The 22254-nt window shown below is 46.0% G+C and overlaps 1 protein-coding gene across 6 annotated transcripts in view; it reads right to left on the bottom strand.

Annotated features, from left to right (window-relative positions):
• Positions 1-22254, bottom strand: part of NADK (NAD kinase) — a 54429-nt gene that overhangs the window by 6421 nt on the left and 25754 nt on the right. For 5 of the 6 annotated variants that reach the window (XM_079987087.1, XM_079987086.1, XM_079987085.1 and 2 more), the window contains 8 exons: positions 11302-11431; positions 9423-9531; positions 8444-8529; positions 5719-5821; positions 4369-4523; positions 2288-2387; positions 1494-1651; positions 774-856 (listed from right to left, as the gene is read on the bottom strand). In XM_079987087.1, coding sequence (XP_079843213.1) covers positions 774-856; positions 1494-1651; positions 2288-2387; positions 4369-4523; positions 5719-5821; positions 8444-8529; positions 9423-9531; positions 11302-11431 — 924 coding nt within the window. Of the gene's footprint in view, positions 1-773; positions 857-1493; positions 1652-2287; positions 2388-4368; positions 4524-5718; positions 5822-8443; positions 8530-9422; positions 9532-11301; positions 11432-18244; positions 18806-22254 lie in introns of those variants that run through there. The other variant, XM_079987089.1, reaches the window with a different exon arrangement.

Raw genomic sequence — 22254 nt, 5'->3', positions numbered from 1 at the left:
CCATCATCCCTGACCACTGGCTACGCTGGCTGGGATTGTTGGGAGTCCAACATCGGGAGGGACCACAGTTTCCCCCCACCTCTGCAATAAAGCAGCTTTTCTAGATAAAGCAGATGTTGTCTTTCTTTAAGAATGTTTTTTTTTGAAATGTTTAAGGCTTGTTGTTGTTGTTAACTTTGGGGTGTTAAAATGTGCATTTTGTAGCTGAGCTCCTTTTGTAAAGTTTTCTTTGAGAAATATAAAGTATATATTCAAAGAAACATCATTAACAGGAATCTAAAATATTGTCTTAGTTTCCCGGTAATGATGTTGCTTTGAATGTATACTTTATATTTGACTTTCTTCAGTAATGTTCCATAGTGGACTGCTCTATTGGATGCTTGAATGAGTTGTAAGCTGCTCTGAGATTCCCCCCCCCCCTTAAAAATATGAAGTACTATAGAAATGAAATGAAGAATGAGAATGAGAATGTTTGCTGAAGTCACATTCTTTAAGGCATTCTCACAGCACTTTAACAGTCAGGGCTTCCCCCCTACGCCAAAGAATCCTGAGAACTTTAGTTTACTAAGGGTGAAGATTTCACAGAGCTACAGTTCCCAGCACCATAGCAAACTCCAGTTCCAAGGATTCTCCATGACTGCTAAAGTGGTATAAGAGTGCTTTAAATGCCTGGTGTGGACGTGACTCAAGTCAGGCGTTCCTGCTCTTCCTCATATATTTAGTGACAGCAGAGAGCACCAAGTGGCACAGAGAACTCAGAAGGGCATCCTCACCTGTCCCCGTGGCAGATCTCCTGCCTCTTCCGCCCATCGAAGGAAACCCACGCTGTATTCCTGGCTTCGGGAGACAGCATGATCTGAGGAGAAGGGAAAGCACATTGACTTCTGAGATCTAAATTTTTTAGCTTGCTGTCTGCTGGATCAGGCCAATAGGCCTGTTCTCACAGGGGCCAGCCAGATTGCCCATGAGAAGCCGGCCAGCACAATCTGGGTGGAACAGCAACTCTCCCCACTTGCAACTGCCAGCAATTGGCATCTCCAACAGCGGAGGCAGAAGGCCGAGCCCAGGGGAAGGCAACCTCTTTTTTCCATGCCGCCTTTCAAACAAAGCAGCAAACCGCTTCAGCAGAATCTGACCTTTCAGTAGGGTTTAAACATGTTTTGGCACATTGCTTAAGAAAGCAATAACCTCTCTGGCTGCCAGGAGGGAAGGCGGGTGCGAGAGAGAGCTGGATTTTATACCGATGTTTTGTTTGGTTACATAACAGGCAGCTTAAAGCTTGTTTGTTTGGTGGGCGGTAAAGCTTTCTAATTCATTAATCGTTAGGCATTTTTATCCCTCCCGCTTTTCAGTCTAAGAGACACGACACAAAAGGAACAAAGGACTGGGAGGGAGAAGGAGAAAAAAAAGGGCAAGCTCAGGCGACAATTCTGAGGGGCAGAGATCTCGCAGCAACTAGCCAAATTTGGAGAGGAAACTGATTAAGGACCCACCTTCAGCTCCACCCCAGCAGGAACGACGATGGGCCGGAAAGAGAGCGAGTGTGGGCAGATTGGGGTGATCATGATGGCAGGGACATTCGGGTGGATCATTGAAGCGCCTGCAGCAGCTGCATACGCCGTGCTGCCCGTGGGTGTGGAGACGATGACACCTGAGTGGAAAGAGCAAGCGCAAGTCACAATTATAGCCTCGCCTGTTCTTTATAGGCTTAGGATTGGGAACAGCCCTTTCACTGTGCAACCAACTCTTTAAAAAATTGTTAGGACACTCACCCATTTGAAGCAGTTAAAAACAACAATCTATTAAGAGCTGGGGAGTGGGGCAGAGGCAGTTCAACCACCCAGCTAATGGAGGACGTGCCTGCAAGAAGCCTCCCATGTAGGAATTTGATGCAGGTGCAATGGAAGGGAAGGGAAGGGGAACTTGCCAACCAACCTTACCTACCTAGGGGCAGGCAGATCTTAAAAGTGCGGGCAGGATAATCGTAAGGGTGCAGCCAGTCCAGTATACAGCTTGGGGGCAAACCATTTAAGGACCTAAACAGAGCTCAGCTATGAATGCTCTTAATGGGTACAGGAAGGCGCCTTAGCATAGGAAGTGCCCTTATCCCGAGACAGACTCTTATCTAGCTCAGGACTGCCAACACTGACTGGCAGCAGCTCCTGAGGGCTTTCAGTCCCACCTCGAGATGCCAGGCATGCAAAGAAAATGCTCTCCAGCCCCCAAAGGAGGCAGGGGGCAGGGGGGGGGGGCGCTCTGCTTTCTGGCAAACAGAAAACGTGCTTACCATCTCCTTGGACTGTGGTGATAAGGTGCCCATCTAGAAAGACGTCCACGTTGGAAAGATATGAGGAAGGGCCCCGATCCACCACAACTTCATTCAGGACCTGCCGACAGGAAATGCAGATGATGGAACGGAACAGTTACGAAAGAGGTTAAGTTGCAGGTAGGTAGCCGTGTTGGTCTGCCATAGTCGGGGGGGGGGGGATTCCTTCCAGTAGCACCTTAGAGACCAACTAAGTTTGTTATTGGTATGAGCTTTTGTGTGCATGCACACTTCTTCAGATACAGCATTTTTGTTTGTTTGTTTCGAAAGAGGTTAAATATTTGATGACGCTGACTAGAACTCTGAACCAGAGTCATTCTGTTTTAAGATCTACTGTATTGTGTTTGTGTGGAAGTAGTAAAATCTGTTGTGTTTCTACAGGGTTTATAAGACTCTGGCTTTAACCATAGACACATAATTTTTTTAGCAAACAATAAAACATATATTGGTCTTAACACTAAAGACCGGTTATTCCTGTGTGTAATTTGGTATTTATGTTTTTTTTCTTTCTTCTTGCTGTATCAATAAAAATCTTTTTTTTAAAAAAAGACTCTGGCTTTATGATTTTATGACCGATTTTTAGCATGCAGAAAGAAAGCCTTAAATGTTTTTTAATGGGCCAGCCAGCGTCATTTGGAGTTGTAATCCAAAAAGTCTGGTGGACTATTCCCCCCCCCCCCCATTTCACTTTCCAAAAGTGTTTGGGTTTTTTTTAAAAAAACCACAAATATAAAAATAAATAATAGCAACCAGCCCTATACTGCTCTTTAACTCTCTGAAAACTGGTAGTTCTAAGATCAGTTTGGGACTGTTTGCAAAAGGGCTTTCAAACAGCCCCACGCTGCTCTACACATTTCCAGTTTTCCAATGTTCAAAGAGTAATGCTAGAAGAGAGAAGCAGTTCCCATGGAAACCACTGCTAAAATGCAACTCCTCCCCTTCACTTTAACAATGGTTTCAATGGAAACCCTCCCCCCAAAAGGTGCTCTCACAGCCCATCAGCTGATGGAAGATGGAAACACACCTTGCTTCAATGAAAGAACCATCAACAGCTCACTTTAAGCTCCTGATTATTCATTTGAAGCTCTGCCCTTACCTGCCACACACCCGACATCAGGTGTACGGTGGGCATGGCTTGCCCAAAGTGGCCTTGTGGGACAAACAAGGAAGTCTGGTGGGCCTGAGGGCCAGAAGCCCCTGACCCATTTGTAAAAAAATTTTACATTTATATCCCACTTTTCCGTCAAAGAGCTCAAGTTGCCCTTCTCCCCATTTTATCCTTACTACAATCCTCTGAGGTAGGTTAGATGCTGAGACCAAGTGAACTGGCCCTGAGGTCACACCCAGTTAGCTTCATGGCTGAGTAGGAATTTGAACTCTGGTCTCCCAGATCATACTCCAACACTGACCACTACGTTATGCTGGCTTTCTATATCTACAAAGACACTTCAAGATGCTTCATGGGAAGCAATTCATAAATTTAATATATTAAATGTATTATTACATTGCCAGTATTAATATCATCATCACTATTATATTGTCATGATCATGATTATATTACCACCACCATGATTGTGGTGAGTTGGCGGTCCCATTAGGGGCTTCCTGGTTGGCAGTGACCTATCACAGGGCCTTTTTGGTGGTGGCTCCCGGTTGTGGAATGACCTCCGCAGTGAGCTGTGCCTGTCTCCATCATTATTAACTTTCAGGAGGAAAACTTCCCTCTCCAGTGAGGCATTGGGTAGCTGAAGCATACCATTCCTGGATGCAGAACACCGGATGAAGAATGCTTCTGACTGTAACTGTTTTTGGAATGTTTTTCACCGTCATTGCCCTTATAACGCTTAACTGTTTTAGAATGCTATTGCTTTTGCTTTGTTTATTTAAACAGTGAATCTGTTTGACGCCCTGGGCTCCTTCAGGAGGGAGGGATGGGATATAAATTCAGTAACTCACTAAGATTAACCTCATCGTAGTTGTTGCTGCTGTTGCTGCTGCTGCTACTGGAAGAAAAGCAAACCTCGCCCACCGAATGCACAAACCTGATATTGAATGGCTTGCTTGAACAGTTCCTTCTCTAGGCTTGGAGAAATCAGCCCATTCTCTTCGATCCCGTTTTGAATCATTGCCTTCTTCTCCTTGTGCTCCTTGAGCACTTTCACTTTGAGCCTGCTCCGGAGAACAAGTGCTGCATTGCCTGTGGTGGGTGGAGGGTGAAAAACCACACCTTTCTAAGTAAAAGGACATAAAAAGGCCTACCAACATGGGATCAGTTTAGGAGATACAGTGATCATTGTCCCTACCAACCCCAGACACTTATCTGTATAATAAAAATATATTTGCTACAATAAACATATAAAGGCCAAAGGGCTGTGAAGACCAGAAAATGCAGGGGAAAGCTGCAGATGGCCCCAGGTTCAAGCCCTGACATCAAGCTCAGTATTGTCTACACCAGGGGTGGGGAACCTCAGGCTCGGGAGCCAAATATGGCCCTCCATGCCTCTCTATCTGGACCTTGGGACTCTCCCCAGGCCAGGAAAGGAGGCTAGAGGGAAGTGAGATTGTATGTCAAAACAAGCCTATCATGCAAAGGTCTTTTGCATCTGTTGCTCCACCCACTTTTGCCTCTGGCTCCGCCCACCATTGTCATCAGACTCCCCCCCCCCTTGAAGGGAATGCAGCTCTCAGGCTGAAAAAAGGCTCCTCACCTCTTGTCTATACCAATACTAGAATTAGCACACTGGAATTTCAGGTGAGGGTCTTTCTTAGCCATACCTGGAGATGCCAGGGATCAAACCTGGGATCTTCTGCATGCAAAGCTGCTAACTCCCTCCCACATCCTTAGTCTTAAAGAGTTTGCAGCAGGGATTGGCTGCATTTGGGAGCCCTAGCCTGGAGCTGTCAAGTGTGCCCAATCTCATCAGGGAGGTACTCATTGATTGCAACAACCCTAATAAACTTTGTTGGCACCTGTCTGCTCAAAAGACAATGCAGTGCACCTGTAGGGGTGAAGAAACTGCTGCACTGAAGTGACCTCCCTGGGGGCGCAAGCCTAGGCAGTGTGTATAGAGGCCCTGGGCTGAGCAGATGACAATAACCCCCTCTCAGCCTCGCTGATGTGGTCCAAAGGAAAGCAGAGCAGTACGTTTGGCACCAGCTGGGCTGCAGGAGTTGCCAGAAGGAGCCCTACAAGGCGCCATCCAACCTCCTTAGGACTCAACTCCTGATCTGTGTAGTGTTTGCTCCGGAGCCCTTTCTTCCCCCGAAGATATCCCACAAAGCAGCAGAGGTTTCTAAACTATAGATTTGTGGGGGTTTTTTTTAAATAAAAATGCTGCCAGCATTACTTCTGCAGAAGCAGCACAAGTGACCAGCTCAGCACAAAACCTTACCTTCAATAACCTGAGTCACTTGGGACTGAAAGTTCTCGAAATTGAACGGGGTAAGGAATCCCAGGGAACCCAGGTGGAAAGCCATCACGGGAGGTACGCTGCCCTGGCGGTAAAAAGGGGGGGGCGGAGAGGAGAGCATTCAGAAGCGGCACAAACTGCCCTTGGTCTTGGCGTCCAGGAGCCAAAGCTTTTAACAGTTTCAACACATTCCGCTTTTAACAGTTCCGTGCCAATTAACACTCCTCCTTCCACAAGGTTTATCTAACTTTTAACATTTTAATTGCCCCAAATTGTTCAAACCTACTCAAATAATTCAATATCTTCTCAAACCAATCCTCCTCTTTCCCACTGACCTTAAACCCTTTTATTCTATGTATCTTCACAGTTAGGTATTCTAAAATTATAATATTCAGTTTTTTCCTCCATCGGTTCACCCCTAGCTCTTCTGCATTTTCCCAATTACTTGCTATAACCTGTCTGGCTGCAATTACCATCAATTTTACCCATTTGCATTCCTCTTTTGTTTTTAACTCGATACTACTCAGAGTAATAAGAACCATTAATTGAGTTATTTCCACGTTCCTTCCCACAATTCCCAATATTTCTATACCAATCTGTTTCAAAAATTCATTAACTAATGGACAATACCACCACATATGACTGTACGTTCCCATCACTCCACATTTCCTCCAGCCATTCTTACATCCAGATTTTGTAATATGATATAACTTTAAAGGTAAAGGTAAAGGGGCCCCTGACCATTAGGTCCAGTCGTGTCCGACTCTGGGGTTGCGGCGCTCATCTCGCTTTATTGGCCGAGGGAGCCGGCGTACAGCTTCCGGGTCATGTGGCCAGCATGGCTAAGCCGCTTCTGGCGAACCAGAGCAGCGCACGGAAATGCTGTTTACCTTCCTGCCGGAGCGGTACCTATTTATCTACTTTGACATGCTTTCGAACTGCTAGGTTGGCAGGAGCAGGGACTGAGCAACAGGAGCTCACCCCGTTGCTCGGATTTGAACCGCTGACCTTCTGATCGGCAAGTCCTAGGCTCTGTGGTTTAACCCACAGCGCCACCCTGTATAATGCCATTTTTGTACCAGCTTCAACCCCTGTTCCTGGATTATCCTAGAGGTCGCAACGAAGGGTGGTTGTCGAAAGATTCTTTCCCAATCTTCATCTAAAATCTGTTCCTGAGTATCTAACCTCCAATAATCTTTCAAACTTTCCTTTGGTGATTTCCCCTTTCTACCCTCTTGGTCATACGGTAGCAAAGGCGGCTACCTTCTTCTCCCTCGGAAAGTACATAGTGCTGAAGGAGGAAGTTTGGGAAGTGGCACTTTCTGGTTTCCTCTTCTAGCTCTTTGGGCTTCATCGAGGCTCAGATTAATTCTACCGGATCAGAGTTTTGCACAGATGCCTTGGAGAAGCAAACTCTGTCTTTTATCTCTCTCTTTCTGCCTCTCCTTTGGTGGGGTGGGAGGGGAAGAGATCGGCGAGGGCACAGCTCCCACTCAAAAATCCAAATGGACCTACAACTGTTGGGCGACTCTTGGACTAAAAGGGAAACCAAAGTTGGCGGAGCTTCACTGTATAGCTGTGGCAGTCTTTTTCTCAGTCCTGCCACCCTCGCAGGCAAGTTTGGGTGGGACACAGGAGCTGCCCCACGGCTTCCCCAAACTCTATAACTCCCTAGAGAGGCTGCAGTGGCTCCCTCTTTGTCCTTCCACTGACAGGTGGAGGCTGTTTTATTCCAGGAGGCTTTGGGGAAGTGGCAGCTCTTAAGGAAAGGGGTTGTAATAGTGCTTTTAAAAAACCAATCTGCATTTTAATAGATTTATTTTCACCTCATTTTAATTCTATTCCAAGTTTAATCACTTTAAAATTATTATCTTTTATACGCTCTTAGCTATCTGCGTTTTATCTGTGCTGGTTTTAATATTTGTGAGTCCGAGTTTTGGGGGAAAGGAGGGAAACAAAGGCGGGGAGGGGGAATCTTGGGCAGTCTATACTCAACACCAGGCTGTCAACAAGCCTGCGTGTATTAAATTCTGCATAGGGCTCTCCCTAGGGCTGGGCGATATGTCAATATATCGTCCAAAAACCAGTTTGACGTCCATATCGTGATAGCAGTTTCATAATTTTTTGCCCGCAAATCATGATACGTGTGTGCGTGTGCTATGCAAAAAAACACAATGCAAGAAAAACCGTGAAGCCAGCCAATGCATCTACATAGCTCCATCCTTATTTCAGACATCATGATGTATTGGTATATCACAGTGTTTAGCTGGGGATATATCACAATGCTGAAAAGCCAGCTATTGCCCAGCCCTACTGTTCACCTCTACATAGTTCCATCCTTATTTCAGACATTGTGATATATCAATATATCGTGATGTTCAGCTGGTGATATATCGCAATGATGCCAACCAGATATCGCCCAGCTCTAGTCCTCCCACCCTCTTTTTAATAATAATAATAATAATAATAATAATAATAATAATAGGACATGTTTAAAAGCAGCAACTTATATTTAACTACAGCCACACCAAGCCCTTATAAATGGACAGGGCAGAAAGGGAGGCACATAAGTGAATACTGAGTGGGGAAGAGCCAAAAGTTAGTGTTAAGGGCCTGTGGAAGAACACGCAACCATCACAAAGCATCCCATGTGGACTTCATAAGCAAGATATTGCAGGCAAGGGAAGGATGGTGAACTTAAACTCACCGGGAAGAGTGAAGAGGCATAAAGCAAGGTCCCATCTCCTCCCAGGCAGATGATAAAGTCTATCTGATTGGAGATATCATCGTAGTCTAAGAAAGAAAAGGAGTTTGAAAGCACGGAATACGATTTTTAAAAATTCCAATCCTATCTGTTTAAAAGGGCAGAAATACAGCGGTATAAACAGATTGCGGCTTTCCGCTTGACCCTCCTTTAGCCCATTTACCTGCTCATTCTGGCTCTTATCTGACTGCACACGCCTTCCTTCTTTAAGGAAACAGACACGGCGCCTGAATTTGCATGTTACGGTAAGTCAAAGTTACAAGCTTCATAAACCATACTGCGGACCCAGCTCAATTGCTATAGGTCACGGAAGGGTGATAGCTCAGAGGCATAGCGCCTACTTTGCATGCAGAAGGTCCCAGGTTCAAACTATGGCAACTCCAGGCTGGGCTGGGAATGTATTCTGTCTGAAATCCTGGAGAGTTGCTGCCAGCCAGTGTTGACAACACTGAGCTAGATGGACCAATGGCTGGACTTGGTATAATGAAGCTTTCTGTGCTCCTGTGCTCTTGCTTTGCTCTTCCCCTGGTACAAGCAGGTAAAGAATCAAAGAAGGCAATAGCCTAGCATTGCAGCCAAATGCAGGATTCTGTGGAGCTTAAACCATGGCTTGTTGCTGATGCACTGACTGTGCCTTGTTAGGAGGAAACAAACCATGACCCCTGGGCTTGGAGGCAGCGCTATGCTAGCCCTTTCTTGGCAACCCAAGAAAGCTTACTCAAGGAAAGGGGCAAAATCTGATCACAAAATTCGGAGAAGAGTGGATTTTGACACAGTTAGCTGTGTTTCGGTTCATAGATTTTTCCAGGAATTGTACACTAGGTAGTTTGTATATTAAAATGCAAACCAAACCAAATTTCTGCTGCATCTCTAGCTCCCGTTACATGCAAAACGCAACCTCTCTCACTATATATATATTTACCTTCACTGAAAGTGCAAAATTTCTTCTTCACTGGTCCAAAACTATCATCGTTCATGATGGCTGGGTCTTCCAACACTTTCTTTTCTACGTAGACAATCATGTTGTTCACCTGAAGGGTGGGGAGGAAAAGATACCAATGTAATTAAAACTATCTTAACACTGAGTGAAAAATAGAAGCATGACCTCTTGAAACAAGTGGCATTAATATGTATTTATTTTAAAAAAACATACCCCGCTTTTTGAGGAAATTCTCCTATTGTCAAGTACGGGAGTTCCCCTCTCCCTTCTGCTGGCTCACTGATAAGAATTAATGAGCATTTGGTAGATTTATAGTCCTTTTATTTCAGCATTATGTTACAAGCACAAACAGGCAACCCTCCGCAAGGATATCAGTTGCCTACTCCAAAGAGAAGTCCCTCTTCCTCTGCGTCTCCTTTGTTCTCTGACATGCTTGGACCTCCAGGTTTGGGGAGAGGGAGGGGTCCCCCTCCACTCTCAATTGATGTATCACCCAGCCGCTCCCTCCCTTCTGGTTGCTTAGCTACTATCTCATAGCTGTGTCTGCCTGTCTCTCTGCTTCTAGAAGCGCTGGAAGGGGGGGGGCGAATATTCCCCCTCCTCTTCTGTTAGGAGCTGCTCTTCCTGCAATTGCATTCCCCAGTCTTCCAATCCAGACCAGCCCCTGACACCTACAAAGCACCTTATAATCTCAGATAAAAACTACTCTACCTACACTTTGGAACTCCTTGCCTATTGACACCAGGCAGACACCTTCATTGTATTCTTTTCAGAGCCTGCTTAAAACATTTTTGTTTAGGCAAGCCTATCCAGACATGGAGGAGTTACGTGTGTTCTCATTTCTTTGTAGCTGCTGTTAATCATCTTTCAAATATTTTTCATATATAAGTGTGTAGGCCAGTTTGAGCTCCTAGGCAGAAAGGCCAGATGGAAAAGTAGTAATAAAATAGAGTAACTGGCAGCGACTCTCCCAGGCTTCACACAGAGTTTACCCCAACCCTTCCTAGACTGCACATGGGACCTTGTGCAACAAGCAAAACCATGTGCTGCTCTACCACTGAGCTATGGCTGTTCCCTTTTAACGCAGAGAGCTGCCTTATATTTTTTTTATCTGTGAGTAATAAAATAGGTGCAGTAACTTTCAAAAGGTAAGGAGGAATCACATCAACAGAGTGACCATTTGAGTAAGAGAGAGAGAGAGAGAGAGAGAGAGAGAGAGAGAGGAGATCAGGGTTGCCAGGCTCTCCCACAACATTGAAAGCAGATGAAAGACATGAATGGGCAAAAGCACAAAGGCAATACCAGTTTAACCACTCTGAGATTCCTCCTGAAGGGACAATAGGAACTGCGGTTTCATGAAGGAGCGAAGTGATCCCTGCCAAGGAGATCACAGCAATACAAATTTTCAGCTGGACTTAGTTTGAAACTCTGAAAAAGCTCCTATGTGTGAGGCAGTCTTTTGACAACCCCAAACCCAAGCAAACAGTTCATGCCGGTGAAATCCTCTTGGATAGATAGAAATGGCACATGCCGGCCACCTCAAACTCTTCTTGGCATTTATTTGCAGCCAAGGTTGGTTTGTTATGGGTTTTAGAAATGGTTTAAGCTTCCCCTGATCACTGGCATAAGCCAGCCAAGGCTGATGGGGGCTGGGGTTCAACAACATGAGCCACAGGTTCCTCACCCCTGAGATGTAGGTCGTGGAAGCTCTGACTCTGGATGAACTTCCCTGAGCACTGTCAGCATGCTTCAAGACACATCTCTGTAGCCCGTAAGAACACCCTACTTTAAAAAGCCCACCCCACTAAAATTCTTCAGAGATCCTGGCTTGAGCTCACTAAGGGAGAAAAGTCCAGCCTACCTCTGTGAGATAGATGCAGAGGTCTTTGAAGGGCTGCAGGAGACTGGCATCCCGGATTTTTTTTATAACAAGGACACTCTTCGGAGGTTTGTTCCATGTCAACCGCTGGCTTGCTGGGTCCTGAATGTGCCTGCAAAAACACAAATCCAGGAAATAAACAGGTTGAAGTTCCTGAGACAAATCACGTTAGCACTCCTCACGAGAAAACGACGGGCGAACTTGGCTCTGCATTTGGCACGACTAAGAGACAGCAAGCTTTTCCTAGAGTGTGCTGCTTTGGTTGCAGGTGGAAGATGATAAGAACATAAGAAGAGCCCTTGTGAGTCTCAGGAACTGGTATTCATCCTGCCGATTCCTGGTTGCATGTGATAAAACACTGCCACAACTCCTCCTCATCATCTACAAAAACAAAACAAGACCCTCGCCCATGCAGCCCTAGCATGATGCTAAAGAAGTGTTTGGCATAGCCTTCTCCCTGACAGGCTGTTTTCTCTATGTGCAGAGGACTTAAGGGAAGCATTTAAACACCTTCAGCCCAGGGAGCTGTGTTCTGGGAAAGGAAGAAGGCTTCATACCTCAATTCTGTGCTCAAGATTCAGAGGCAGAAGCAGAAGCAGAGAAAGAAACTTTTTGGACCAATGACCTTGTAGTGACACAGGCAATTCCAAACCGTTAGGGCATATTTAAGTATTATTTGAAATTCAGGTAGGTAGCCGTATTGATCTGACGCAGTCAAGATATATAAAAAAATTGCCCAGTAGCACCTTAGAGACCAACTAATTTTGTTCTTGGTATAAGCTTTTGTGTGCATGCAACTTAGTTGGTCTCTAAGGTGCTAGGTAAAGGTAAAGGTACCCCTGCCCGTACGGGCCCGTCTTGACAGACTCTGGGGTTGTGCGCCCATCTCACTTAAGAGGCCAGGGGCCAGCGCTGTCCGGAGACACTTCCGGGTCACGTGGCCAGCGTGACATCGCTGCTCTGGCAAGCCAGAGCCGCACACGGAAACGCCGTTTACCTTCCCGCTGGTAAGCGGTCCCTATTTATCTACTTGCACCCGGAGGTGCTTTCGAACTGCTAGGTTGGCAGGCGCTGGGACCGAGCAGCGGGAGCGCACCCCGCCGCAGGGATTCGAACCGCCGACCTTTCGATCGGCAAGTCCTAGGCGCTGAGGCTTTAACCCACAGCGCCACCTGCGTCCCACCTCTAAGGTGCTACTGGTCAATTATTATTATTTTTAAAGTATTATTTGAAATGTTAGGGAACAGCCATAGCTAAATGGTAGAGCATCTTCCTTGTATGCAGAAAGTCCTGGGTTCAATCTCTGGAACTTCCCACTAGGGTTTTGAGAGGCTCCCTGCCTGAAGCCCTGCAGAGCCACTGCCAGTCAGGGTAGACCAGTGTGCTTGTCTCCAGCTGTTTTCGGACTACAATTCCTATCATCCCTGACCACTGCTCCTGCTAGCTAGGGATGATGGGAGTTGGAGTCCAAAAGCAGCAGGAGACCCACATTCGGGAAACACTGGTGTAGACAATGGATGGACAAATGGTCTGACTCGGTAGAAGGCAGCTTCTATGTTCCTATGTCTTAAGGAAAGTACTGTAGGTCAGTAAAAGTGTATCTGCTTTGCATACAGAAGGTATGTTCAGCTCCTGGCTTATCCAGGTAGGTCTCCCAGAGAAAGTGCAAGTATGTGAAAGCAGTACCGAGCTAGATGGATTAATGGTCCAATTGAGCAGCTTCTTCGGTAAGTACTGAAGAACGCAATGTGTATTTTCTCTCCTGGCCCCACCCTTTTGGCTGAAGTTCCCCGGGTACAACCCACCTTTCATTTCTTATTCTTGGACACTAAAAGAAAGCTGTCCGAAAATCATTAAGCTATGGTTACTCAGATGCAAACATTAAAACTTGTGGTCCAAAATATTATTTGCTTAGGTACTACCATGGGTTAACATACTTCTGATGCTCAAAAGCCTGTTCATACATTCCTCTGCACAACGCAGAGGATTCAAGCTGCTCCTCACCCACCCCACCTGGGTGCTGGTTGAGATGAGAACACCGCCTCCCAAGGCCTGCTTCACAGATGTGTTTTTAAGATGCTTTTGCTTTTAATTGCATTGCTTTGCTTCTTTGGGGAGAACTCGCAGAACAGAAATTTAATAAGATATAATGCTATTAATAATTACAGGGAATTGGCAGGCACTACACTTAGTTGGGACGTGGGTGGCGCTGTGGGTTAAACCACAGAGCCTAGGACTTGCCGATCAGAAGGTCGGTGGTTCGAATCCCCGCAACGGGGTGAGCTCCCGTTGTCCGGTCCTTGCTCCTGCCAACCTAGCAGTTCGAAAGCACATCAAAGTGCAAGTAGATAAATAGGTACCGCTCCGGTGGGAAGGTAAACAGCGTTTCCGTGCACTGCTCTGGTTTGCCAGAAGCAGCTTAGTCATGCTGGCCACATGAACCGGAAGCTGTACGCCGGCTCCCTTAGCCAATAAAGCGAGATGAACGCAGCAAACCCCAGAGTCGGCCACGACTGGACCTAATGGTCAGGGGTCCCTTTACCTTTACCTTACACTTGGTACCCTTATGTCTTGGTACCCTTATGTCTTGCAGACACCACTGCAGGCCTCCTCTGCACAAATGCCAACGTGTCACTCAATAACCTGAGCTGCCTGGTGTGCAACAAGCTGTAGAAAAGGGGGGGCATTACTTGTCCCAGGCAAAATGCTGACCTGCTTGGTTGGATCAGAGCAAGTGCTCCTTCAACAAGCAGAGCTTAAGGAGTTAAGCTCAGCCAAACTCTCTGAACTACCTTCAGATCAACCGATGTCCCAATGCTGTTCTGGACTTTGTGTTCCCTAATCTCCTCCTCGCACCCATCTTTCCCCATCTTTAATAAGCTGGGCTTTGATTAGGGCAGCAAAGCTTGCCACCCCAGGTAGGTGCATCATGCAATTCCAGAGGTGCTGTCAAGGTATCTCAGTCATGCTTGGGAAGGGAGTCAATTCTTAGGATTTCAAGGTGCGTCACCGGCAGCCAGAAGGATATGACAGCTCTTAAACAGCTGCTTGGGTTTCTCCTGCACCACTCTAGCACCGTATGCAATTTGCAAGAGTGCATAATAATATAATAATATTCTTTTAATTCATATACTGCCCATCTTGCTTGGTTTCCCCAGCCACTCAGGGTGGCTTATAGCATATATAAAAAACACAACAAAGCATCAAACATTTAAAAAACCCAAAATACCCTATATGAGCAACAAACAACCCAATAAATCAATAGAAATCAATAACAACAACAATAATAAACAGCTTACAGTTATACCCAAATTAAAATAACTGCCAACCTCAATTGAACATTTAACCAACATCAACCCGACAAAAACAAAACAGAGGAACCAAAATTAGAACCATTTAAAACATTTTAAAACATTTTAGCCACTTGCCTCAACCGAAGAGTTCATGCATGAGAAAGTAATGTGGGGGATTTCTAGATCTGAATAACGAATGACCTGACTTCTAGCTTTAATGATGTTGTGTCCTGATGGCACATGCTTTGGTGATCCTCTGATACATACTTGGTGTGTATAGCTCTTCCCCCTCCCCACTATAGAGAGAGCCAGTGTGGTGTAGTGGTTAAGAGCCGTGGACTCATAATCTGGTGAACTGGGTTCACGTCCCCGCTCCTCCACATGCAGCTGCTGGGTGACCTTGGGCTAGTCACACTTCTTTGAAGTCTCTCAGCCCCACTCACCTCACAGAGTGTTTGTTGTGGGGAAGGAAGGGAAAGGAGAATGTTAGCCGCTTTGAGACTCCCTCGGGTAGTGACAAAGCGGGATATCAAATCCAAACTCCTCCTCCTCCTCCTATAATATGCGCCTCCAATATTTCCTTATTCAAGCAAATAAGGTCTTCCTCCAGTCCTGCTGTTCTGAAGATCATGCAATTTTTGATTGTATTTTATCCACAACACCTTCCAAAGAAGCTGGAGGAAGGCGGAACTTTCATCCACACACAGTATCCCAAGAATGCGGAAAGCTGTGACCCTCCGGATGTTGCTCGATTATGATTTCCATCATCCCATGATGGACAGAGCTCATGGAGGTTGGAGTCCAGCAACATCCAGGGGGTGACAGGTTCCTTATCTCTGCTTTAAAAGAAGGCAGAACTGTGACGGCAGTAGCTGGGGGCAGGAAAGGCAAGTGATGGCCTAGTTCAAGGACGGAGCCCTTTGGCCTTTCAGACATTCCTAGACTACAGCTCCCATTATCCTTGAGCGCTGGACACTCCAGCTGGGGCTGATGGGAGTTGGAGTCCCTGCACTATCCCATTTCTAGATCTCAAAGACCCTAATATTCTCCCCACCAGCTTTCAGAGGATGAGAATTCCAAGACCATACAGTGGTGGGGAAATGTCTTGACCACAAAAGCTTGCAACGGAGGCACTGGGGAAAGCCATCCAATCCATTAAGTTGAGAGCAGGGGCAGCCAATATGGTTCTTTCCAGAAATTTTGGACTTCACCTTCCATTGTCCCTATCCATTGGCCATGCTAACTGGGGCTGGTGGGAGTTGGAGTCCAACACATCTAGAGAGCACCAGATTAGTGTAGGGTTTAAGCCAAAGAGTCTTGATCTTCCGTCTTGCTGGAGAGCCACCTCCTTAATCCAGAATATGTCAGGAGAGGGGGGCTCTCTACAGTTGACTGGGGTGCCCTCCAATCAGTTGGTATTTCTCTTGAGTATTAGCGAGCTAGAGACATGGGTTCAAAATCCCCAGCCATTCTCAAAGCCTACTAGATGATCGTGGGCCAGTCACTATCTCTCCCCTTAACCAACCTCACTAGATGCTGTGAAAAGAAAAACAGGGGAGCTCCTCGGAGGAAGGGTGGGAAGATTTTATAATCAATAAGAAGTAGCATTTTATCACAAACTTGGGTGGAAGGACATATATTTAAAGCTCTGGTCAGCATAGGCAGACATCTTTACCCAAGAACCTCAAGAACTGACTTGAACGTCATAATTTATACATACAAGTCCACTCACGTATCCCTGTACTGGTTGTATATTGGTCCCTGAACATGGTCTTTATTACTTAATTTCCAGCTTCATTTCCTTTAAAAAATAAAAACAAAACTCAAAACTGCCAACTGACCCTGCTGTTGCAAGAGGAAAGCCTCCGGGAAGTAGTGGTTCAGTGAATCATGTAGATTTCTAGAGACATTACTGAACATTGGTGAAATGTATAGGAACTTGCTTCGATTCCGGTATTGTTCCTTTCAAAAACCACTGTTACACTACTTTGATTTTGCAGAAGTATCTAAATTTGTGGTTAATAGTTAATTATAATAAACTCTTATTTGTTCTGATAAGAGCAACGCTGTTAAAAAAATAATAGGAACATAATGTAAGAATATCCTGCTGGCTCATGCCAATGGCCCATGCATCCTATTCTGACAGTGGCTAACCAGATGCCCATTGTTGGAAACCCGCAAGTAGCACCCGAGCACAAGACTTCTCTCGCCTCTTGTGGTTTCCAGCAACTGATATTCAGAAACAACTCCTGTCTCCGACCTCGGAGACCGAGCACAGCAGGAGTCAACCTAGGCAACCCTGCACCGTCACAGAAGCCAGACGTCCTTGGCCTTCTGTGCAGAAAAACTGGGTGGATTCCTATCCGCCCCCAGCTCTCGCCCTGCAAAAACCCTTACCTTAGGTGGCCTTAGGCAGACTGTTTTAACCTCACCGTGACACAAGGTTTGCTGTGAGACTGCCGCTCTTAAGCTCCGAGCTCAGGGGATGGGAAACCTGTAGGCTTCTAGATAACATTGGACTCCCAGCCTCCGCATCAGACCCAGCCAGTATGCCTTACGGTCAGGAATGATGGGTGCTGCAGTCCAATATTGTGTTTCGATATTGATGTTGTGTTTTAATTGTTGTGATCTGCCCTGAGACCTCAGCATGAAGAGCCGATAATAAATGGTTATCACCATCTTCTTAGAATCATAGAAATGTAGAGCTAGAAGGGTCCCTGAGGATCATCGAGTCCAACTCCCTGCAGTGCAGGAATATTCAGCTGTTCCATACAGGGATTGACCCTGCAACCTTGGTGTAATCAGCACGAAGCTCTAACCAACTGAGCTACCCAGTGCTGCTCTTCATCATCATCATCATCATCATCTGGAGGGACACCTGTTAGCCCACCCTTCAACAGAGGAAGAGCTAAGGATACAAAAGGGGCAAATTCCCACCGCTACCACAACCCCAGCCAACTCTGTCTTGAATCCAGAATGTGGAACGAGTTGATGTTATTCTTTTATTCTCTACACAGTTTCTTCCCCACGTTGCTGGATACCCCACTCTTGCGCAAAATGCAGAATGCCAGGCAGACCTCAGAATAGCCCTGATGAAGGGTTGGGTGGGTGGAGGGAATGCACATGAAGACATCTAAAAATAAAACTATTGTGTACAAAAAAGAGGAAGAAACTGAAGGAAGGAGTCCTTTGGTGACTGATTTTTTACTGGCCGGGCTGAGAACAAGAATGCCCTAAGGAAAGGGAGATTCCCATGGCAGAGTTCAGTTTGCCGTGCCAGGAACTTGCATTGCTGCCATAAAGCGGGTTTCAGATGAGAAAACCACCCCTTCCTCATACCTGGGGGACCAGGAAAAGCATAAAGGATTTCAACACAATCTGCTCAACCTATCTGGATCAGTTTGTAGAGCTACGTATCAGCTCTGCGGCGACTATGGGTTGCATCCAATGAAACCTTACTTAAGTTAACTGAAATGAATGGACCCAAGTCCATTCATTGGGTCTACTCTGAATAGCACTGGACATAGCTCCATGCCCCACTTAAAGAAATCCAAGCCACCATTGAAACTAACCGAAGGTTTGGCTCATAACATGAAAGGTGGATAAAACCTCTTTCCCCCCAGTCTACTCACCACTTCCAAGCGGAGCTTCCAAAGGAGCGATCGTTAATACGCTGAAATATCTTCATTGCTTTTCTTTGCACAAGTCAGAGAGAAACCCACAGCAAGACTCAACAGTAGAAAAAGAAGCCTTGAAATAATATTTTGGAGCCGAACTACCACCTTGCAAAAAACATCACGCCCGCCAAGTTCAGATAGCCTCTGTTTTCAGATTGCTTTGGTCAAAAAGAAATGAAACCAAACCAAACCAGCCTTGCCATTTCATAAAGAAGCAGTTCCCCATAAAAAGGAGGTTAAAAGTTGCTTAAACAAAAGGATCCCGAAAAATACCAGATTAGAAAAAGGAGCAGCAAAAATTTAGCGTATTTGTTAAATGTTCAATTTTTTTCCGCCAGGTCAGTCTGCAAAACAACAGCTTACCAAAAAAAAGTGGGGGAGAAAGAAAACCCCACAAAAGAGGTTTAATCAACACCAGACGGCTTAGTGTGCCTTCATGCAACACTTGGGAAGCCACTGCAAGTTTAATCTTGGATTTTGTTAAATTCCTCTTATTAAAAGGCAACAGGAGAGAGAGAGAGCACAGCTTTCAAATTGTGTGTGTGTGTGTGTGTGTGTGCGCGCGCGCGTGCGCAGGGGGTGGGGAATAAAAAATTTTTTTTGAAGCTACATGTATTAAAAAAAAAAGTCAAGTTTTGAAGAAGGATGAAGATCTCCCGGTAGAATTTTAAAAGCTCAGCTGCCTTCTCCCTTCTTGCCTGGCAAAGCGGTTCCCTAGCTTGAAGGCTATTCTAGACTGCTGGGGTTACGATCTGCTGTCTGTCTGGGCAATTAAAGAGCTCTAAGTGCCTCCTGGAAAGCCTCTGGGCTGGACTAATCTCAACACATGCTGTCATTATATCCCTGCTCGCCCCAGAGGGAGGAGCAGCAGCAGCGGCTGCTCAGCTGCCAGAATCTGGTGATAAAAATGCATGATGTAAGTCCAAAGTTGAGTAAGTGGCAATCATCCCTTAACCCTTCGGCTCCCAAGCTGTAGGAGGCAGACTGAATCCTCACGGGGTGCAACAGAAGAGGAGTGTGCTTGCAAGATACTCTCTTCAGGGATGTGATAAACAGGGAGCAGGTGATTTGTTAGGTCTCATCTGCACAAGACAGGTTATTTGTCCACTCACCTGCCAGTCAGCAAACCTCTTTCCTTCACTCCCTTGTATGCTAAAATTGGCAGGTGGGCAAGAGAGAGGAGCCACAGGAAGCTGCCTTATACAAAGTCAGGCTATTGGAGTGTCTGTCTCAGTATTGCCTACACTGACTGGCAGCAGCTCTTCGGGGTTCCAGGTATTTCCCCCAGCCCCACCTGGGGATGCTGGGGATTGAAACTGGGACCTTCTAGCAGTGTTAGAATCTCAGATATCTAATTTAATCGCCAAATGGCAAATTAAACCTAGGTTACGGTCGCCACAGTGGAATGTCTGGGTGCTGTTTTTTGCAATTATTATTATTATTATTATTATTATTATTATTATTATTATTATTTCTACAGCTTTTCATTTTAAAGAAAAAATCTCAAAGTAGTTTACAACACATTAAAAAAGTAAATAAAAAAATCCAAAATAAAACAAATTCAAGCTTTGAGGGAAAATATTTCACATCCTTCTCTAAGTGGCATTTTGCTTTCCCAAGTCGTCAACCTGGTCTCCAGAGATCTTCACGTGGTCGCAATTGGACCCTGGCTAATTTCTAGCACTGCCTCTTACATGCTACAGTAAATGGATGCTCTACCACTGGGATATCCTTTTCCCTAAGGATAAACTAAGTTTCTAGTCCTCACGCTTCTGAATAAAGGGTTGATTTAAATAAGAAGCTGCCTTATGCAGTCAGATCATTGCTTCATCTAGTTTAGTATAGTCACTGAATGTGGCTCTTCGGGGTTTCAGACTTGGGGGATTTTCCCAGCCCCACCTGGAGATACTAGGTTTTGAACTTGGGACCTTCTGTGTGCAAAGCAGATGCTCTAACCACTGAGCTACGGGACTTCCCTGAATGGTCAGCTTGCCTTTGGCTATTACGGTGGGGCAGTGGCTGAGCCGGGGGTGTGCTAAGCAGAAGATAATGTGATTTAGAAAAAAAGGACCAACATCTGTAAAAATCTGATGGTCAGCCACACCTTGAAGCAACTGGAAGAGGAAGTGGACTCACCCACACCCTGCCTCTTTTGGTTTGGGAAAGTACAGACCAAGGAGGAAGAGGGGTGGGACACAAAAGAGAGAAAATTAAAAGTGCAGGGCACTCCGTTCAATAAGCGTTGTGCTAGAGCTAGACAAATATTAACAGTGTCTCCTGGCAGGTGATGTTTGAGGTGGCATTGACTAAGCTAGTTCACCCAATTGCATGGTGCTTGCTCCCATCCATCCCTCTAGACCAGAATTAAACAAAGTGAGGGGTGGGGAAGATTGGTCTGCCAAAAGCAAACAGGGGGATAATGTTTCAAACACCCGTATCAGGACTGAACCCAAGTTGATCTAAAACAAGCTTCACCAACCTGGTGCCCTCAAGATATTTTGGACTACAACTCCCATCAGTCCTGGCTAGCATAATTAGTCTTAAAAGCAACCATGAGCTGACTGGCATGCTGAAAGCTGTCTTATATTCAGCTAGCTCAGTTGCAGTCTACACTGATCAGCCTTTGCTTAAGACAGAGGAATAGAGGAAGCTGCCTTATATAAACCATTGGTCCACCTGGTTCAGTCTACACTGACTGGCATTAGGGACGCAGGTGGCGCTGTGGGGTCTAAACCACTGAGCCTCTTGGGATTGCTGATCGGAAGGTTGGCGATATAAATCCTCGTGACAGAGTGAGCTCCCATTGCTCTGTCCCAGCTCCTGCCAACCTAGCAGTTCGAAAGCACAGCAGTGCAGTAGATAAATAGGTACCGCTGCGGGGGGAAGGTAAACAGTGTTTCCGTGCGCTCTGGCTTCCATCACGGTGTTCCATTGTGCCAGAAGCAGTTTAGTCATGCTGGCCACATGACCTGGAAAGCTGTCTGTGGACAAATGCCGGCTTCCTTGGCCTGAAGCAAGATGAGTGCCACAATCCCACAGTCGCCTTTGACTGGACTTAAACGTCCAGGGGTCCTTTAAAAGGTAAAGGGACCCCTGACCATTAGGTCCAGTCGTGGATGACGATAGGGTTGCGGCGCTCATCTCCTTTTATTGGCCGAGGGAGCTGTCGTACAGCTTCTGGGTCATGTGGCCAGCATGACTAAGCCGCTTCTGGCGAACCAGAGCAGCGCTCAGAAACGCCGTTTACCTTCCCGCCTGAGCTACTTGCACTTTGACGTGCTTTTGAACTGCTAGGTTGGCAGGAGCTGGGACCGAGCAATGGGAACTCACCCCGTTGTGGGGATTCGAACTGCCGACCTACTGATCGGCAAGTCCTAGGCTCTGTGGTTTAACCCACAGCGCCACCTGCATCCCATAGGGGTCCTTTACCTTTACCTTTTTTACACTGACTGGCAGCAGTTCTCTGGGGTTTCTGGAAGGGGACATTCCCAGCCCTACCTGGAGATGCTGGGAATTGAACCTTCTGTATGCAAAGCAGACGCTCTGCTACTGAGTCATGGCCCTTCCCCTGTCGCATGTTATGAGATTCCTTGACATCCTGGTCACAAAGGTGTCACCCATTCTATAAAACCCCCACACACACTTTAGAAAGGAACGTGGTAAAACGATAAATCTTTACTTGTTTCCCACTGCATGCAAAAGATAAAATTTGGGTGTGAAATGTAATAAGTAAGAACATGGGCTCCATGTTTTACACCACTGATGACACCCACAAACCAAAGGAAAACTTTAAAAGAGGCCTAGATAACTGTATGAAGAACTTTGCCATACAGTTTTGATCAGCTCTTCTGTGCAATCCATGTTTCATTCACTGGACAATGACTGAAAGTGACATGCGTGGCTTAGACCGATGCAGACGTTAATTGTGCATAATACTTGCAGACATGGCCAAAATAAGTAGTGCT

Source organism: Podarcis cretensis (genome assembly GCF_951804945.1).
Source record: "Podarcis cretensis genome assembly, chromosome: 8".
Classification (NCBI taxonomy): domain Eukaryota; kingdom Metazoa; phylum Chordata; class Lepidosauria; order Squamata; family Lacertidae; genus Podarcis; species Podarcis cretensis.
The sequence above is the reverse complement of the archived record's forward strand: the minus strand, read 5'-3'. Positions and strand labels throughout refer to the sequence as shown.